General features: G+C 37.3%; 1 protein-coding gene across 10 annotated transcripts in view; it reads right to left on the bottom strand.

Annotated features, from left to right (window-relative positions):
• Positions 1 to 21,380, bottom strand: part of tcf3b (transcription factor 3b) — a 42,096-nt gene that overhangs the window by 19,181 nt on the left and 1,535 nt on the right. For 4 of the 10 annotated variants that reach the window (XM_055218608.2, XM_055218615.2, XM_055218611.2 and 1 more), the window contains exons 1-3: positions 8,847 to 9,382; positions 5,702 to 5,798; positions 4,309 to 4,381 (exon numbers count right to left, since the gene is read on the bottom strand). In XM_055218608.2, the coding sequence (XP_055074583.2) occupies positions 4,309 to 4,381; positions 5,702 to 5,776 (148 nt within the window). In that variant the 5' untranslated portion in view covers positions 5,777 to 5,798; positions 8,847 to 9,382. Of the gene's footprint in view, positions 1 to 4,308; positions 4,382 to 5,701; positions 5,799 to 8,846; positions 9,383 to 19,875; positions 19,937 to 21,380 lie in introns of those variants that run through there. The other 6 variants (XM_055218613.2, XM_055218617.2, XM_055218614.2 and 3 more) reach the window with 4 other exon arrangements.

Here is a 21,380-nt window from a genome sequence, read left to right as displayed (position 1 = left end):
ACAAAAAAACCCTGATCAAAGATTCGCCAAATTAGCATCCCTGTATAATTGTGAAGAGACCTTCAAGACAACAGAGGTCTTAGTTGGCCACTTTTGGGATATCGAAAAAAAAAAACATGTACTCCTTGTTGCAGTCATTATGATATATATGTAAAAACATTGACTTTCACAAAAACATCGCGGGAATGTTTTAAAGTGTACTGGAGCAGAAATTTCTCATAATACATTCCCCTTCTCCCTCCTGTGTTATGCCTTAATGCAAAGCTCTCCAAAGACACATGGCTTAATTGCGCGCTGATTTGCATAATTGTGCATATTAATGCAGTTGGTTTATGAATATTCATACTCTCCTTTTGATTTTTTTTTGGAGGTCTAATTAAAAATGTGTGAGAGAAGAGGGGGTCTCAGCCAGAGCGGCCACTGAACGCCGAGCATGAGTGATGAAGCTAACAAAGCAGAGCAAATAGCGACATCCACACTGACAGCCGTGATCTATGAAGCCCACGCAGGCAGCATGGGAAATGAAGTGGGCACAGAGTGAGTGAGTCAAAAAAAATCTCTCTGACAGAATGATCTTATGTGGAGAAAATTAAGTGGCAATTTGAAAGACCATATACGATATTTTAACATTGGTTTTAAATGTGTCTGTCTGTAGCATTGTTACATCTGTGGGTTCTATATGATTGGCAGCATTAGCAAACTAAACTGATTTAATTTAATTTGGATATGTAGACAAAATGTAGATTTCTAGGAGGATACAATGCAAACAAATTATTCGCAGATAACATGCATTGTAAATGGCAGATCTGTATGTAGAATTGCTATTTCTTGCACTAAAGATAGATCAGTTCCTTTATAGATTCTCAAATTTGATTTAGCTATGCAGGATGCAATAATTCAAGTTCAAATCACAGCAAATATCAAAAATGAAGATAAAAGTACACTGTAAAAAATTCCTTGTTACACTTACATTTTTAGGATAAATCAACTTGAATTTGCAATTACTTTCAACTTTCTTGAACTTACTTTCAAGTGTATTTTTAATTGATAAAAATACAGTTCAATTAGCGCAAATTATTTTTATTATGTGTATCAACTCCTCACAAGTCAAAAGTGTTGAAATTAATTGTAACTTAATATTGATTAAAAACTTAATTTACGTGCAACAAGGAATTTTTACAGCGTAAAGACTAGGGATGCATAACGATTAATCGCAATTAATCGATAGCAGAATAAAAGTTTTTGTTTACATTATATATGTGTGTGTGAACTGTGTATAATAATTATGTATATATAAATATGCACACATGCATGTATAATTTTAAGAAACAATATATATTTATAAATTAAGTATTTATAGACGGTTTCATCGGACGCACGTGTGCTGACGCGATACACGTCTGAATCTGAACTTTACTTCCGGTTTCGTTTTTTTAATGGTCTGACTAATTGCTAAACTGATCTCTTGAACAAATGCTTCATCGAAAATAACAAATGTTTTGGTTTCCTAGATAATCTATGTGTTGTTTTTTTGCTTGTTATATAAATAAACTACGTTTAAAGAACTTTGTTGTTATTTATTCTTAACAGAGTTTACCGGAAGTTAGGTGCAGACCACGACAGCCGCTTATTTATGTTGTTACTGCTGAAACAGTCTATATATATAATATAAATTATACATAAATATACAAATGTATATACACATGTAAACATTTCTTAAATATATACATGCATGTGTGCGCATTTATCTATACAAAATTATTATACACAGTTCACACACACATATGATGTAAACAAAAACTTTCATTCTGCTATAGATTAATTGTGATTTATCGTTATGCATCCCTAGTACAGACTGAATTCATGTTATGTCAGCTTCTGTGCATATATTAATGGTGAAAATGTGAAATCAACCAAATAAAAAATTTCCTCAAAGAATTAAAACTCAAGTTGTGTATGTGTAAATGTGCAGAGGTGCGACTGGGGGAAATAGGCCCTGTCCTTTCCTAACGCTGTCCTCAGTAGGTGACGGGTCGGGCAGCTGCAGAGGTGAGCGAGAGGACGCCTAGTGAAGCCCTCCCATGCAAGCACTCCCGCCATCACCTCCGCTATGCCCACGAACGGGGGAGGAGACGACTTAATGCAATTAGCACCCTTCTGAGCACTTTTGTCTTGAGGAACAGATGCACTTCCTCTAAAGATACTTTCTGGATTTACAGTTTGCATAGCAGCCCAAACGGCCAGAAGTTGTTCCCCGTTTTTTTTTTATCATAACCTAAGGTGATGATTTAGGCCATTCAAGAAAATGTTTACTTATCATAATAACTTATACATAACTGGATAAAAATGCCTGCTAAAAGGGTCCATTTTTTAAAATTGAGATTTATCCATCATCTGAAAGTTCAATAAGCTTTCCAATGATATGGTATGTTGGGATTGGACAATATTTGGCCAAATCTGGAATCTGAGGGTTAAATACAGAAAAATTTAAAGTTTTCCAAATAATGTCCTTAGCAACTGCATCTACTCACAAATAAAGTTTTGATACAATTACGGTAGGAAATGTATTAAATATCTTCATGGAACATGATCTTTACATAATATCCTAATGATTTTTGTCATAAAAGAAAAATTTATTATTTTGACCCATACAATGCAGGGTCATAAATGTAATGCAGAATTGTTATTTTACTGTGAATTAGGCAATATTACTAATAACTCAAACAGAAGTCCCACTGAATCCTCTACGAAAGCCACGCAGGGTCTAAAAAACTAAGTAGACCGTTTTGAATGTACATCCACAAGGCATTTTATGTATATAGAAAAATGAAACTATTGTAACAGAACTGTTAACTAACATTATGTTTTATCCATACCTGAATTCCTCTAGTATTTTCAACTGGCATGACTAAATCAAACGCATTACATTGCATAACTTTTAACTTTAACATTTAGTATTTCCACAAAAAAAGAATAAAAAAACCTCAAAACAACACGCTTCATTGAATTGCTTTACAAAAACACAAGCTTTACATTTCCTCTTTTAAGGCCCGATTTGCATTTATTGCAAATGCAATGCCATCTTTGTCAAAACTCAAATCCATGCTAAAAATGTGATTTAATAAAGCTCAACAACCCCCAACATTCCTTCAAGTGTTCAATGAAATACCATCGCCGTCCCTTACACTTTTGTTTCTCAATAGCGATTCAAAAAATGTGTCACATCCTGTTCCCGAGTTCATAGGGTGAAACTAATGTTGACTGATGTGGAGATCTTCAAGCAGAGTCTCACAACAAGTGACAGATTTAAGAGTCGGGGGGTCACCTCGGTGTCAGGTGGCTCTCGCAATAAAAATCTTAAACCGAGACGTTACCTCGGCTCTGCTGTGTCATCGCTCTCGGCCCGTGGCGGACCGAAGTGCCGGTGATCTTTCACCATGCTTCTTTCGCTGTTTTAATGCGGGCCTCCTGCAGGGTGGTGGGAGGTACGAGAGAGCGCTTTGTTTCAAAGTGGGTCCATTTCCTGTCAGTTGGCAGGGGGAGAAAGTGTTTTCTTGTGTGGGGGGAGGAGTGTTTTACGCCGTGGGGTGGGGGAATCGTTTGGAGACCGTAAGGCCTTTATTGAAGTCTTTGTTCTCAGATTGTTCAGAGTAATGTTTGGAGTGTCGATTGGAGACAGACAAGCGGACAAGAAAGACTGCGCTGCAAGTTCAGGCCTTGGAGAACTTTTTGAACGCGAGCAATGTGAGCAAACAACGGGTGGCAAAAATAAACATCTGTTGGTATGTGCAACTAGTTATGAAAAAAAATAATACAGCCAACTTTTTAATAAACAGTATTCTGGACTTTTTTACTATTCTTTAAGATTATGAACAATGCACATCTGAACTACAAATACACTCTTACAGACAAGAATGCCCAAAATATATCCAACGACGCAAGAAATCCACCCCTCTTCTCGACCCAACAACATTTTTACGACGTAAACTCCTACAAGTTTGTGCAATAGGTGCTTTAACTACACAGCGGGTTCAAAGGGATCCGAACTGCCCCGAGCTTTGACTTTGGATAGTCGGAGGTATATTCATAAAAGAGGGGGTTTAGGAAAACAAGAAGAAGCATGTCCTCTTTCTGTGTTGAGATGAGCGAGCACTTAGCAACTGGTCAAAACACCACCGTAATTCCTCTAAAGAACCCCTCTTTCCATTCATGATGGTGTTTATTTACATATACGGCGAATTAAAGTAATGCATTTCTGTCCAAACAAATGTTGATATGAAAGTAAAGCATTAAGGACCGAAGGCTTACCTGAACCACCAAATTGACTGCTGGCAAGTGTGGTTGGTCTGTTCTTACCATTGGCCACAGGGGGTGCAAACATCTACGGCAAAGCAGAGAGATGGAGAGGAAGAGTTTAAGCATGGCGGCAGGGAGCTCATTTCAACAGGCGCTTAGACATAGATTTGCTTTCTAAACCATTTTCAGGAATTCACGATATGCTAAGTCAACTCAAATGTTTATGCTAAAAAACCATGTGCTTTTTGGCAGATAAAACCTAGTAAATCGGAGGAAAATTAGTCTTAATCTGTAAAGTATTATGCTAGGGCAGGGCTATTCGAAGACGTACCACAGAAAAAGGACCTGTTTACGTGGATGGATGATGCATTTTTGTTTTTGAAGTGCAAAGAGAAACCCAGAAGCAGCACATAGTGCAGGGTGCAAGGAAGGGACTTTCTGGTGTGGTAGACATTTTTAACGCGAGATGTGTTTCACAACACCAGATTTTGGGCACATAATCTGCAAATTATTTGGTTGTTGCATATCTTTAAGGTTCGTTGTGCTAAATGCAATATGCGGACTAACTAAACCATCAACCATTTGTAATTAGATGTGAGATTATAATGCATTTGGACTGGCACGTCTGATTATCAATGTATTGTCTTGATTTGCTGCTCGAGTTGGTGGCAGTTTTCCAATGCAATAAATTAAGCATGGTTGAGCCATTCACTGAATCATGCGATTAACATTTTATATCCGCTATTTTTTAATGCTATTCAGGGTGGCATGGCTGCCAAGATGAATACATTTTAACCACTGAATCGAAATCGAATGAGAGGAATATGTGACCATGTCTGTGAAAACTCCGCTTTTAACTCATTTGTTGGTGTTTTTTTACATTAAAATCATCCTAAATCATTTTGTGAAAAATAACCTTAATATATTAAATATTGACTGAGGAAGGTCATGTCAAAGATTGAAATCAATGTTAAAATCAATGATTGAAGATTATGAGACTGGATTTCACAGACAGGGATATATATATGGTAGGATTAGTATAAGATTTGTGGTCATTAAAATCAAAGTATTGAGCGATGGTTGCTGTATTTAAGATGCTTCAATGGCAGTCACATAAACTAAAACCCTGTAAACATTTGAGCAATGTACATCAAACAGTACTTCCTCTGAAGGGATGGCATTTGATTTAATGATCCATTCAAATGTTTATAGCCAACCACAACCCTCTTTACAATCAATACAATTGCTGTGATGCGAGTTTCAATCAGGGCAGAGGAAATAGGAAAATGACAAAACGGTCATATTAGGTATGAACAAATTGAAATTTTAAGCATTCCTTAAATTCTCTGGTCATATCCAATGGCAAAATCAAGATCTTGGCTAGTAACCATACTCTCGGCCTTACCGCACTAAAATCTAACAGGTCACTGAGTTCCTTATCTGTTCCCACTGTGGTCATCCTCTGCTGTGGTTCAGTCATACCCCTCTGTCTTTAAAGCACTCTAAAGGAGAGAAACAGACACACAGCTGGGTTGAGCTATCTAAACAACAGATTAATGAGAAAAACATGAAGTGTCGTTGTGTGGAAGGGCAGATAGAAGCACTTGTATTATACATATCAATTACAGAACATTAGCAATAATAAACTCGATTGCGACTGGCAGCGATGTGTATTGCCTTTTACGTAAAAATGTATGGCGTAAAATACACTACAGGGACATGCCTCCCCCAATATTCAAATTATTGGTATATCAATATAAGTTTTACAACATCAATTTGTTTTGTTTTTCAAATATCGAAGAATCGATCAAAACTAGGGATGCACCGATTGAAAATTTCTGTGCTGATACCGATATTTGATTATTTAAGTCTGTAATCTGTTTATTTACGTATACGGGATCGTACACACATCTCGTGCGCACAGTATAGTTTATTGAACTTGTACGTGTACGCAGACGTTTGACACATGCCCATTGCATCTCCTGAGCTATACTTCATTTTCCTGTATGCGCATGCGCGACTATGTACAATGTACGCGACATTTCCAGCTGTGGAAAAAAAGGAAAAAATACGCAAAAATCCAGCGGTGCGCGTACAGTAGACCGCATTCTTCTATGGATATAAAACTATCGTATACGCGTAAAAAAAACTGACAATACTTCGCACTTTAGAATAACATCCGCCGATGGTTTTACATTTTACTTACTATTTCTGCAATTCTGTTGTCTTTGTTACACAATTCAAAATAATCATACATCATGAGTTCTGATGCGTGAACTGTTGAACTTTGATAGTGAAAGAAAAATGCTATTATCTGCCGATACTGATTACAGGACGATATATCGGTGCATCCCTAATCAAAACCCTTGCTATGCTAAACTGTGTTTAATTAAAAAAAAAAAAAAACGTATAACTAATCACGAATGACAAAACAGCTTGCTTTTGAAAGCAAACAATCAAATGAATTCATTAACTACATATTGCTTCCGGAAAGACCAATGCCAAGTTATTACGCCACAAGAATTCAATCCTAAACTAAATCTTGCCTGAATATAATGCATGTTAATTATAAACAACTGAATGTGTGTTACGCCAAATATTTACAGGTTAGCATCACATGCTTGATCTGTTCAGATGATAGGCTACTCTATAGAAAGCCAGTGCTTGTTTACTTGTATTAAACCCAGTGATGCCACATCGATCATTTTTATTTGCAATATATTTTGTTATGCAACCAGCAATGAAACAATGAAATCGACAATAAAATTCAATCAGTTTCCATGAAACCATATCACCACACGGAAAATGCAAATCTATGCCCTTAACTTATTGTACATCTATATTCATCGTGTGAGTTATAGTTATCGGCCCAATCGATTTGCATAAAAGGAAACCATCAAACATGGAGGTATATATTTAAACAAAACAAAAAAAATCAAACAAAATTGCTCTTTTGTTTTCACTACAATGAAGAAGAAACTTTTAACACAGCAAGCTTATATGATGCATTGAATGCTACTGCATGCCAACAGGTGGTGTGCTTCTGCGGTCCTTATATTCACCGGCCAATAATTTATTTAAACAGTTGGATTATGACATCATTAGAGGACAGTAACTAAAATAAGTGCGAGTACATATTTTTCATCGCAATGCTTTTTGACGCAAACAAATGAAAACCAAGAGAAAGTGGCCCCTTGGTAAGATAACACGGGGCCTGAATCGCCCTCAAGTCCGTGCAAACCAAGTCCAGCCACGCATTAAAAATATATTTTCCGCTCAGTAAAGCGATATTTTTCATGTAAAAGCTGATAAATGTTGAAACATCGAGCTTTTGATCTGATATGAACAACCCTGGGCGTCGTTAGAGGTGAAGGCCACGGTATAAAACTCATATAACTATATATAATAAAGACACAGCAGATGATTAAAAAAAGAAAAAATATTATCCCTAAATTTTTTTCCTCAGTAAAATTGTATTTTAGTCCATTGCAATTAATGTGGTCAATAGTAGTAAGCGAGCGCAACAGGGTTACCGCTGACCAACAAATTAATGAGCACGAGACTAAATTAGCTTAACGGATAAAAAAAATAATCGTCTGTTTAAAAGGTTTTAATATCGTAGCTACAATGTGTAGATATGTTTAACCCATGTTTAGTCACGTCGCTTTCTTTGTGCAAGTAGGGTCAAGCTTTACCCAGACTGGAACAATGTCAATATTTATTCACAGTTGTAAACTTATTGTATCCCGATAGCAAACCATTTTAAAAAGCGAAAGGCCACGGTAATAGATCGCACGTACATTTTGATAACAGCAGGATAATTATCGATATTAACCAGGCGTCCGGTCGATAATTCTGAATTATTCATGCGTTTTGTGATAAATGTGCGACCTAGACTGGGTACAAAGCCCGAGTGTATCTCGAGTTAATAAAAGTAGCGCGACAAAATGTCAACTTTTCCTCAAGAGACTAGCAATTTGATGAGGGCGAGTGGGGGTGGGGGGCACGAGGAATTTCCTGCCAAAAAACATGCAACGAAGTAACTAAATTAACCAAAGGCTTGGTGGAAAGGAGATCTGGGTACAAAGCACTACAAACTCGATACTTAATGAGATTGCAAGAAATTAAAAACAATTAAAAATAAACACAAATTAAAGTAACTTTTATATGTTATTAAAATAGAGATACATTTGCACTGACAGCTCTTCTCCTTAACTATTAAGGAAACTCCGTGAAACCCACAAAGTCACGGTCAGCGCCCCATAAAACTAATCCTTACTTTGATAAAAGGACAAAGGAGTCATTTCTGTTAGGATAGAAGTGGGTTAAAGACCACCAGCCCAAAAAAACTGGGCAGGACTTCCCACCACAGCCACCACGCAAAAACTCCGCATCCCCCCACTTCCATAACCAGACATCCCAAAAACTTGTTAAATGGGCGATGGAAGTTCAACATGCATTAATGTGACTTCTCTGATCTAAATGTGAGACTGAAACACTTGAGTTTGCAACCCTTTAAAACACCACACAACAGCCAAAACAAGCATTACCTCTGTTTTTAAGATGCCTCACATCCAATAGTAAAAAAGAAATGTTGAGTCTCGTAGGGAAAAACCATAAAACTTGGACGAATTTGAAGCGCGGCACATTAAAAGCGTTGGTTAGGCGCAACAATGTATCTTATTCCTCCTTTGACATCGCCCTACAAAACATCAACGCCATAAATACAATGTTGCAGGTCTGTATCCAAACAATCCCGCGCCGCGACTTCCTTTATGTTGTTACAATTGAGGTAAATTCATTCTTCTAGTAGACATCTTGACCACCTCCATCCACATTGTGAGCAGCAACAATGTATTCCTCCGCATGGAAAGAGGGGCCTCAAACGCTAGGGTGTCCAATTTCACGAGCCCAGGAGAGTCAAGATTTTTTTCGACAAAGTCTACAGATAGAAACGCGAAATTGTGCCAGGAAGCGCACTGTAGTTGTTACTCAATTGTTAATCACTTCTGGTATAATAATGATTTCAGAAAATAAGGATTGATGTTAGGAACTATAATTTCCGGCGGAGGTTGATGGTAGAAAAGTAAGCAGCATTTATACAGGAGCAGCGAGAGATGAAGAGATAAACCCACAGGCTGCTAGCCAATAGAAAGGCGAGGAAAAGCGACGAGCAGTTGGAAGGACCAATAGTCGCAGAGATATTCACTCCAGACCCGCCCCTTTTTATGACGAACGCTGTGTGTTCAGTGAGGCTGACTGAAGGGGCTAGAGAACAGCCTGCCTGCGTGACGTAATTTTATTAGTCAGGTTAACGCTGCCGCCCGCACCATAAATCGCAAAACAATTATAGTTTTTTTTAACATTAATGGCCACATAAACGATTATTTTTTTTAAACTCATTTTTTAATGTTAGCTTTTAATTGATTGTTTGCTTTTTATCTTTGTTTTACAGTGTATAATGTCTCTTTCATCTTAATCTTTATTGTGTGCTGTATCTTTGTTGTTTTAATTGTTTTGTACAGTGCTTTGAGATGTACACTTTAAAGGCGCTATAGAAAATAAAGTTTATTATTATTATTTTAACACATTTAGTTTGTGAAAGTTGATGCCACATGAAAAATACTATAGTATACTATTGTATTGTATATAGTAAACTGTAGTAAAGTTCCTAGATACTATACTACAGTTTACTAGTAAATATACCAATTATCAGATTATTAGATGCTGATATGTAAGAAAAACATATTTAAAATAAAACTTTTTCCAAGACTCAGTTTAAAGCCTGATATACTTGCTTTTGTGATTTTAAAACAAGGTAAAACAAGTTAACTATTCTGGATCCCTCTACTTAGACTTGGACATGAACTGTAAAAAATTAAAGTTGGATCTATTTGAACATTAGTTCAATTAATAACACCTAAAAATATGTAAGCTTTTTCAACTTAAATGTTGTATACTTAAAGTGAGAAAATTTTAATTAATTAAAGTCCAAGTTAAATTCATTAAAGTCCCCCTGGAGTCAATTATTTTTTACATAAAACTCTTCTTTGAGCATCATAATAGCATATCGTCGCTGTCCGATGAAAACCAAGTATGTCCATTTTGCCGATTTTGAGATTTTTTCGACGGATTGAATGTCCATTGCTAAGCCACCGAAACACCGTTAATGTAAAATATGCACGTATGTCCATTTAAACTAAATTTTGGTCAAATGTGGATTCATTATTACACTGGCAAGAATATGGGTATGTAAAGGTGCCGTAACAAGTATGATGACAACACTACATTCAACTGCTTTTGAAATACAGTGTTTTTTTAACTTCCTGAAAAGTAACCGTTTTGGACATACGTGAGTTTCATCGGGCAGCGACGATACGTAAAAAAATATTTCCTGTGATATACTTTAAAACAGCTTGAATGTAACTCTTATTAAGTATATGGAAATCGTTGAATATGCTAATTAGTCCCTGCCTCCACTCTTTCTCACCACCTCGGACCATAGATATATATGTAAATAGATGCTACATTCTGCAGTTCGAGACACATAACTGCTAAGTCTGGTTTCACACATTGCATAAGTGAAGTTTGTAGCACAAATTTTTTAGCGCTGATGTTAACAGGTCAGATCATTCACACGGCACGTGTGAGCATCATTGAAGTAGTGCTGCAATTGTTTCAGGGCCGCTTCTATGCAGCATCCACACATAATATCTATCAAGCTACTAATCCACGCATTCGACTGTGATGATGCGATAACATGTTTGTGACGTACCAAACCAAGGCGATTTCAATACGCAGGTATGATGACACTCCAATTTTCTGGAGAAAATGCTTAGCAATGGTGTTAAATGATGAATTTTCACATGGTTTGTCTTAACGCATAATAAAAACACCACATAGTCATATAAACAACCATAAAAACTAAAACTTTGATTGTTATGCTGTGACTAACGCTTTATAAACATGTAATTACATAAAAAAACATTTTTAACATAATAAGCTTATTTTTTAGATAACTAAGCTAGTATGTGAAACTAAATAGACAAAACTCTACATTCTGTGTTGACTTTCAGCCACCGATTATTTTCCCTACCGAACATTTCTTTCCAGCTCCGAACCTAACCACAACCAGAAAATCATTTCAGTCTCTCCCTGTGGCTGATTCATAGAGCTGGTCTAGTGAGGGGGGAGAGCGGAGCATGGGATCACAGAATACAGGGATCATAACAGAGTGTGTAGTGGGGGATGGGACGGAGGCCATGCAGCATGGCCAGAAGAAGAGAGAGAGAGAGATGATCGTTGGAAAGCGTAGATGAAGTGCTCGCTTTAAGCGCCCATGTGTAGTAGATGTCAAGCCATTTTTAATTTGACATTAAAGATAAAAGAAAGAACTTATGTATTAATTAGGTCAAGCAAAGCGAGATTTGGATTTTCAAATATAATTAAAAATTGTGGAAATTAGTCAAGAATGTATGTAAATTCACGATAAATTGTAAAAAGAAATGTAGAGGATATAAAATAACTCCAGGAAGGCAGTATTATTTTTAAATAGCATTAATAAAAAAAAAATTCACTCTTCACCTGTCACACCATTTCAAACCATGCATGTGAACTGTGTACTTGTATTTTGTATGGTACACCATAATGTATTATACAAAGAATTCATATGTTGTATGAAATAATGAATAATTGATTTATATGGCGTGTTATCTATGAATTTATAATTTGTTTAACAATCCACCAGGATTACACATTGTTAAGTGCAGCCTAAAGTGTAATATACCTGAATTTCAATCTTCAATATTTAAAAAATGCAATATAAAATAAATAAAAATCTAATATGGAAAGTTTTATGGATTTTTTAAAGAAACAATGCATTTTAACAATGCAAGCAAAGCATTGTGCTAGCAACGCAAATATCATGGGTTCGATCCCAGGGAACACAAATGCTGATGTGTAAGTTTGAATTTACTGTACACTTTAAAAATGATTAGTTGACTTTACTAAAAAAAAAAAAAAAAAGAGGAAACCCATTGCGTAAGCTTTAATAGCACAAAGAGCAGCACACTGTTACGTATCCTCTGGTGCACATATACAACAACGTCAAAACAACCTTACGTACCAGAGGATACGTAACAGTATGCAAATGGCTTACTTAATTTTTTAACGCAACAGGTTTCCTCAATTTTTAGGTGAAGTCAACTAATAATTTTTACAGTGTAGGACACAAGTATCCGTCAAAATCATAAATGTAAATTTTGTTTAAAAAGACAAGGGTCATAAAATGAGCAGTTTAGGTCCCGACAGCAGGGGGAATCAAAATTAGAAAATAATAACAAGGATCTCCCTTGAATCACAAAAGGCACAGTAAATTGTAATAATTAGCCCCAAGGGCCCTATCTAGTGGACAATGGTGCTGTACGGCAAGGGAATACAGCTGGGAAACACATACCTTTACTTGCACATGCAATTACTATTGCTATGCTTGACCACACATAGATTTATATGCATGCATGCTACACATCGTATGATATAGCCGGGTTTTAGTTGTTCAAGTAAAGCCAGTTGTCGTGGGTCGGGTTGTGGTTCACAGCGAACAGTGGGATTTCAAGAGAGAAATTAGCTGGCTTGTATGATCTCCAAGTAGTTTGTAGTAACAGCTGGGCCTGACATGGAGAGCACGCAGTGGGTCATAGAAAGGAGGGTTAAAACAGACAAAAGAAAATCTTGAAGGAAACAAGCATCGCCGTTTAGTAAGACATCAAGGGATTATGGGACAAAAAAGATGTAGATTGAGGCATCGCAAACAACGGATCTGTCGCCATAGAGGGAAATCGTGATGAAGTATACAGGAAATTACGCAAGGGCTAATCCATAAAGTGCCCGTGAAATGTGAAAGATTAAAAAAAAAACTCATGATGGTTCAGGATAATATCTTGTTTCCACGCATGGTAGGATTCATTATCTAAGAGATTCTGGTGAATCCTCCTTCCAGCCATCTCCCGCCCTCTGTCTGTAATTAACACCAGATGTAGAAGTAAAATTAGCATATGTTTCACACGTTTCTGCTAATCATTCATACATTTGTGTGAGCGTATAAAATATTTATCCGTGTAAAAAGTCTGAATAAAGACAATTGTTTTGCTATTGTCATGTTTCCCTGGCATAATAATATAGCACACAATTAAATGTATATAATGAAATTAGCACGTAATTATCATTAAATCGCTATACGGAAATGATTCGTGACAGCATGCATTTATTCGGCTTAACAGAGCGCAAGTAGTATTTTCATGTTTTCCATATGCATACATGAATCACTTTTCTAATGGATCAAAAAGCGCTTGTTTGAGGACTTTATTTATTTAGTTTATTTTACGTGTAGTTAAATTAATGCAATGCTAAAGTTATCAACAAATGCGAAAAATCGGCATCGGTTGCAAAGTACATTTTGCCCCTAATTCTCAATATTGGAGTCAAAGTCAATATCATTACTGTAAAAGTAATATTCCAAAAAAGATAATATATACATTGTGGCAGTTAATTTTGTTATCATTAATTTATGTTAATTCTCAGATATGATAATTGAATCATAGTAATGAGAATCTAATGAGAATCATCTTCGAGAATAATGACAATTACAAACAAACTCATAAGTTAAGCATCTGAGCGTATTACGGTAATGAGAATTGGGAAATGAAGGTGTCTGCGAGATTCGCTCAATAACAAAAAATACTATCAAACGCATCAAAATGCTATCAGTGCAACTATGCAGAACAAAACACCTGCAGTCAGTTGGTTTGAACCCAAACCATCTCGCTGCATGCATCTCCAGAGTTTTCCATTTCCAGGTCATCTTTGCACACAACCCACCTTTTATCTCTGTTTGCTCTACAGCACTGCACAGTATGAACCCCTAACCTTTTCATGCATTCAACCTCTCTGCCGTACTCTCTAATCTCTGATTTACTTCTTTCTTTTCACATCACTAAAAGCCATGCAAGCTCTTCAAAGAAACTCCTCGCGTGGCTGCCGCATCACACAGATGTTTGGGGTGCATCGTGCTGCAGTACCTGCCGCAGAGGGTAAGATCTTTGGTGCATACGGTAGTGATCAGACATGAAACTAGGCCAAGCCCCGCAACCCCCAGAAGCCCCACGAACCCCCTATTGATTCAAAGGTGAAGGTTTTGTGACGATCGCAGGCAGAATTCTTCATCCGTAACAGGAATTTTTGTTCATACTGTAAATATTTTTTAATGTGGCCACATTTACGGTAACTCTAGATATAATAGTGTATTTAGAAGCTCCACCGAAGCATTTTCTGAACCTCTACTTCACAGATTGATGGCTTTGGCCCATTGCCCATGTTCTGGGTCTATCTGAGCAGAAGGGAAGCAGTAAGGCAGAGCGTTGACTATCTATCTGTTTTGCTCGCCCTGCACAAGGTAAACTGACCCCCGCTGACTTTGCTCGATTAGATGCCAGTCAAAGGACACTAAAACTAGGCATCCACCTTTACAGTACCCCTGAACCGTGCATGAGAAAATTATTATTTGCTCACCATGTTGTTTGGTAATAACGGAAGTGCTTACCGATTGTCTCAATACGTCAAAAATGATAGCAGAAAACTAATTAGAATCATAAAAATCTAGTGCATGTTTTCTTTGTAAATGAGCATTTTTTTTTTTGCATTTTCTCATGGAAATTAAAATGTTATTAATCAGTAATTTAAAAATTTCACTTTATTCTATTCCATTGATATTTAACAAATTTGACGGTCTTACACTGCAAAACCCTCTAAGTGCATGCAAGATTTTTGGTTTGTATACAGGTCCTAGTGCTCACAAGGTTTTGCATGTCGTCGTTTATCCAATTCATCTCCCCTGCACTTAGAGGACTTAACTATTTCCCTGCCATTGACGAGATAACTTGTCAAATAAAGGCGCTCTAAGCATTTTCCGTTTTTGTCAAACAGCGACCCCTAGAGTCGCTGGGGAATACTTGCAACTGTCGTAATTTCCCAATCCCACTCTGTACACCTCCGAAGATAATGACCAGGTAATGTTTCACAATTTCATACAAATTTAGGCTACTGCATAGTCTACTAAACTACTGATGATGGTAAAAGGATAATAAGAAGTTTATTTCAAGTGTAGAGTAGGCCTATAATAATAAAGTAGCCTACCGCGTTTGCTGGCTTATAACGTTTTTACATGATTGCAGCTAAATCACAAGTAAACAGTCTATAGTCTATGTCTACTGTATAATTTCATTTGTGTTATTTTATTGTAATGTAAACATTACAAAATGCCATGACAAAGTTAATTGTGTACGTTGCATTATTTCATAACATTGGCCGTTATACATGATTATTGCTATTTATCATAATAGTTTGCAAATTGTGCATGTTTACACTATTTACAACCTCTAGGCTTATTTATGTCCTGATAATTATGTGAAGATATTGACAACTGTTGTCATGATAATCGCATGACATACTACAAGCAAGCGCAACAACATACAACATAAAGTTTACAAATAAGAGATTTACTTACTAGTCCATCAACAAGATCGCCAGATCAGCATCCGTGTTGCATCCAGTGCTGTCTTTAAGCTCACGCCAACGAGTAAAAGCCTGTCCGGTTCCTAACGCGGTCAGATTCTCTTTTCCTTTCCCTACTCTCGACCGAACGCGCATTCTTAACCTTTTCCATCGTCGAGCACCACGTCTCAAATTCGTGCGTGCAGTTGTTGTTTATAGGCTTGTTCGACTTCATGCGGGGCTGCAAGAACCGACAGCCGGATGACGCCAAAGTACCGCGAGAATGATCTGAGAAATCATACGAAGTGTAATTTCATCTTGCGGCACTTTGATTTCATCCGTCTGTCAGTTCTAGTGGCGCCGCACGAAGACGAACAAGCCTAACGCATGTGACGTCGTTGCCCTAAAAGCAAGTCGTGATTCTCGCTAGATTTGTCAGGGTCGCTCCTCTCAAGGTTGCATTGCTGGTTTTTCTAGCAATGTCCTGCCTGAGCTTCAACAGGAGTATGATTCGCCCTACAATGACTTTGTTTACCACCAAAATAACTTTGAAGTTGTTATATTAAGGTAAAATAACTGCATAGTGTGTCTTTAAGAGAAAACGCTTCCTACCAATAACGATAATTTCCGCAATACCGCTATTATTCACCAGGTGGCTTCCGCAACTTATACAAACCAGAAGTAAAGCCTCACGTGAAAGAGAAAGAACTCCGTGTATGTTTTAAAGATCACTCTGCATCTGATCTCTATCAAAAGTCCTTCACAAAAATGGAATTATCTCAGTTTTTGCTCAAAATTGGGTGTTTTTGAAGAAACCTACCCATATTTGAGGATGAAAAGAAGAGAACTAATGAAGGTAGGATGAAATGTTTTTTTTGAAAGCAGGGGTCTGTTCATTTGATATATTGTTTGTTTATATATTTAAAGAAGAACATTTTCTGGAAGGCAGTCAACTTTTGTGAAAATAATGAAAAATGCTGGCACTGGCTGGCAACTTTTTTTTAAAACGCTGGCGGGGAAAGAGTTAAAAATCAACATGGTGTTTAGCGGATTCAATGCGGTATTTCTGAATGGCCTGAGGCTAGGATTAAGGGGATTTGAAGCAAATGTATTTTATGAATGTCTAATATGTGCAGAGAGCATTCGGTTAAAGGAACAGTATGTAAGAAATGTATATCAATTAATCATGAAATGCCCCTGATATGTCACTAGACATTAAGCAATCATTTTCATTTCAAATACTTATATCACTGACAACAGTGGTCCGGCCAGGATATTGTCATTTAAAAAGTGGAGTTGCAGCCCTCAACTGATGTTTATGTTGTCATGTTGTGTATTGGCCACCAGTTGTGTGATTGCAGTACCAGTTTTAGCCACAAGTTTTGTGATTGCAATACCAATTTTGGCCACAATCCTACATACTGTTCTTTTAATATCATTATTTTATTTTTGACGGAGGCGGCGGTTTAGCGGATTTTGCATCGGAGCTCCTCATATTTAGATTGTATTTTATATGCATAAGAACAATGAAGTCTCATTTAAGACCTTAAATATTATTTGCATTGTGACATTATTTTAATAAAAAAATAAAGTATTACTGTAATCTATGTTTGTTTGTAATTGTTGTTACGCTCAATGGTGATTCACATTACGTTACAGTAATAAGAATGGGGGGGGGCTTAAATGTCATAATAATGTCTTAACATATGTTTCTTTTCACCTTTGTAGCGAAATACGACCTACACATATTCCTGACAGTTTTTTAAGATTCACCACCACATCAATTCAGATTCCAAAAAATGGGGCAACGTGCCTGCCTCAGTTTATGTGTTTTTCCAACCAATTCACTCTCAAGGGTCTCGTAAGATTATATCATGTGTTCCCCTATCTCTGACAAACCTGCCATTTTTGGATCTCAGCGTTGCACATTTTGCTCGGGCAGCCCCTGTTCTGTCACCCACGCATCAGGTACAGTGAACGTAGCGTAGACTTCCTGTTTACAAACCCCAAGACCTCCAGCTTCCCGCCACACAGACCTGCGGTCGCGCAAGCTAAATGTGACACGGATCGAGATGCAGTATAAGTTCATTAACTCTTTCAGAATCCCGTACGGGTCTATAATGTTTACATGTACGCTTGGTAAATAAGGATTTGCAATATTGCAAAGCATAGTTATGAGGCTAAGGCTGGTTATCACAGAAAATGTTGTCACTAATGCTAAGGTTTTGATATTATTGGTTTCGAAAATATAACTTTAATATCTTTATTATATATTGACTGAGTAAGATCATCAATCAAATCAAAGTGAAATCAATGACTGAAATCAAACCTAACCTCATCTTTTTGCTATAGCTCTAGCAAGTAAACATATAAAGCCATGCTGGAATGCATTTATGTAAAGATGAACTATTTTATAAAGTATATATCATAAATAATTAAAAATAAATACATTTGCATAATTCTTTGTGCTTCATAATTTCTTTAAATTGAAACACCTATAGGCTGCCAATTGTGACATTTTACACCCATACAGTGTGACAATGCACCTCGCTTTTTGTAGCCATGAAGGTTTGTACCTATACAGAGAACGACTTTCGACAAAAAAACAAAAAAACAATAGTGTGACAACTAGCCCCGGTCCCCCATACATACACATATGCTCCTCTCCTTATTGAATTAAGTTACCTAACAAGGTGATACAAAATGTGATAGGAATAAAAGAGCGAAAGAAAGAACGAAAGAAAGAAGTAGAAATTGATGGGTGGAGGGGTGGAGAGGGAGATTGTGGGTGTCGTGGGATTACTTCAGTAACAATAACAGCATGTTTGTGTGTGTCTGCACGAGCGAGTAAGAAAGAGAGAGAGAGAGAGAGAGAGAGAGAGAGAGAGAGAGAGGGGGGTGTTTTCGCTTGGAAAAGTGATGAAATAACATCTCCTATCCACAACACAGCTGGTGCTGCCAGACAGCCATGCTACCTGACCTCTCTTTCTTTCTCAGGAACGCACCTTTCCTGTGATAAATACCATAAAAAATGATGTCTGTTGAAAGGACACACGACACTAGTCAACTTTCAGTACTTTACAGTATTATTGTTTAGTCTTTCAAAGGCCCTTTGGTACTTTGGGGCATGTTGAGTCCTCAAATTCAGCCCTAATATTTCAACTAAGGTCAATTGTTAGCATTGAACGTTTGTCTGCGGTCATCGGGTCACGGGTGAGGTTTCGTTACACGACTCAAGATCATAAATTCGATTTTTGTAGTTTGCACAGGTGACTCGTATAAATGTATAAGACTTGACTTTTTTTGGTTATTTTTGTCTTTTTTGTTTGTTTCTTTCATCCTTTTCCACTCGTTCCCCTCCCCCTTCTTTGCAGATTAGAATTCATTAGCAATCAAAGAGCCTCCAGAGAGCTCCAGCTCTTAATTACCCACTCATTTGCATTTTTGCATATTAATGACTGCAGAGTTTTGGTAGGGATTTTTGCCGCAGTGGTTTAAAGGTACCTCACACTCAATCTCCAGGGACCCAAAGATGTCCAGAGGCGAGGCTTCGGGGCTGCGGCACGCCCCTGAAAGCATTCTGTGTGCGGAAAGGGGTTGGGGGCCACTGGCGATATGAAGATGTGAGGTTCGGGGGGTGAAAGGTCAAGGTCTCTAATCAACATATGAAAGGGGGGGTCGTCCCGAGCGGCACCAAATTATTGACATATGGAATAGTTACCGGCATACCCTGACTTGAATAGAGACCGGAATGCTACGATTACCTTCTTCGTGGCTGGCAAGTGTGACTGACAGCCTATTTCAAAAACCGGCGTCGAAATCCAGGTCTGATTTTAACGTCATTTGACTTTCGGTAATAATAGGCTGTCACAGAGACCGATTAAGACATATTTTCTCTTTAAGATGTACCTCCTGGAGTTCATTGTTGAGAAATCTGCAGGGGTTTTATCTAGTCCTGTCATAGCGTGAAATCTCGCTCTCTCTCTCTCTCTGCACACACACATATGCTTTGCAAGAAAATAAGGAAAATACTTTGAGTGGGCCCTGGTATCTCCAAAAACTCCATGGGCTGCTTTAGGGGGTTCTTTGATCCCGTGACCCTGTTTCCAACTCAATCTGTTCGGACAGAAAAAAACACCCTGAGTGGAAAACAATGTAAGCCCTTTGCCTGCTCTCTTCTGTTTAATTATTAATATCCCCAAATTCAATGTTTTCGTGCAGTTTGTGTTCTGTCCTGGGCATTTAGGGGAGAAATGTGCAACCAACACACAGCCCCACAGCGTTTTTCCAAAGAGAAGAAATTTATGGTAGGGCGAAAACATGAGGAAATATACAAATGTATTAGCACCTCCATGTAAAATATGACCGTCCTTCAACAGTTTGAACCGCATTAAAATATTAATTTAACATCCTTTGTTATCTACTCGCATGTAAAAAACTATTACTACTAAAGTAAACTAAACAAAAACGTCCTAAATCCTATTGTTTTTGAACCTGCACAGTAAATATTAGCATAGCCTAGCACAGTATTTACTAGTTTATCAATTCACTACAGCCGATTTCATCGGACGCATATGCTTTGTTGCGGTTACGTGTCTATCTACTTGTTATTTATTTTGCTTGTTTTCAGAAATAAACTACTCTATAATGAGACTGTTGTTATTGATTCTTTGTGGAAGTTTACCAGAAGTTACGTTTGTTCCACGAAAGCCGTTTGTTAATGTTGTTGTTACTACTGAAACCATCTATAGTTATTACAACAAATACACTAACAAAGTGTAATTACTACTAATTACTATTACTATAATCACTCTATCTCCTCTCCACTATTAAGCTGGTGTGTGGTGGGTGTTCTGGCGCAATATGGCTGCCGTCGCATCATCCGGGTGGATGCTGCACATTGGTGGTGGTTGAGGAGATTCCCCCGTTCATATAAAGCGCTTTGAGTACTGAGAAAAGCGCTATATAAATGTAAGGAATTATTATTTTTTATTATTTATTACATTTATTGTATACAGTTTTTCAATTTACTATGATTAATACCTTAAAACACTATAGTAGACATTAACAGAGTAATTATTATAATTTAGACCACGGGGCTGTTGAATGCTTTATTCTGATTGGATGAGAAATGTTCCATGGATGTTGATTATTTTCAATAACCACACACCTAACCTTTAAAATGTCTAAAAAATATGCACCAGAGCAATATTTTTGGTAACCGTGGTATAAGGGAAATAATTGACTCCGGTCCTTTGAATTATGTAAGGAATAATTGACGATGGGCTATTGAATTATAAGAAAATAATGCCGTTACACCGCGGCGGGTGTGCATTATTTTCAAATAATTCAAAGGACCGAAGTCAATTATTCCGCTTATACCACGGTTACCACAAACATTGCTCTGGTGCCTATTTTTAAGACATTTGAAAAGTTAGGTGTGCGGTTATCAGAAATGAATGCATACCCACGGAACATTTCTTAGCCAATCAGAATACAGCATTCAACAGACCCGTGGTATAAAAGAAAATAATGCA

This window comes from Misgurnus anguillicaudatus, chromosome 23 (genome assembly GCF_027580225.2).
Source record: "Misgurnus anguillicaudatus chromosome 23, ASM2758022v2, whole genome shotgun sequence".
Taxonomy (NCBI): Eukaryota; Metazoa; Chordata; class Actinopteri; order Cypriniformes; family Cobitidae; genus Misgurnus; species Misgurnus anguillicaudatus.
Note: the sequence above shows the minus strand (reverse complement) of the source record. Positions and strands in the feature narration are given on the sequence as shown.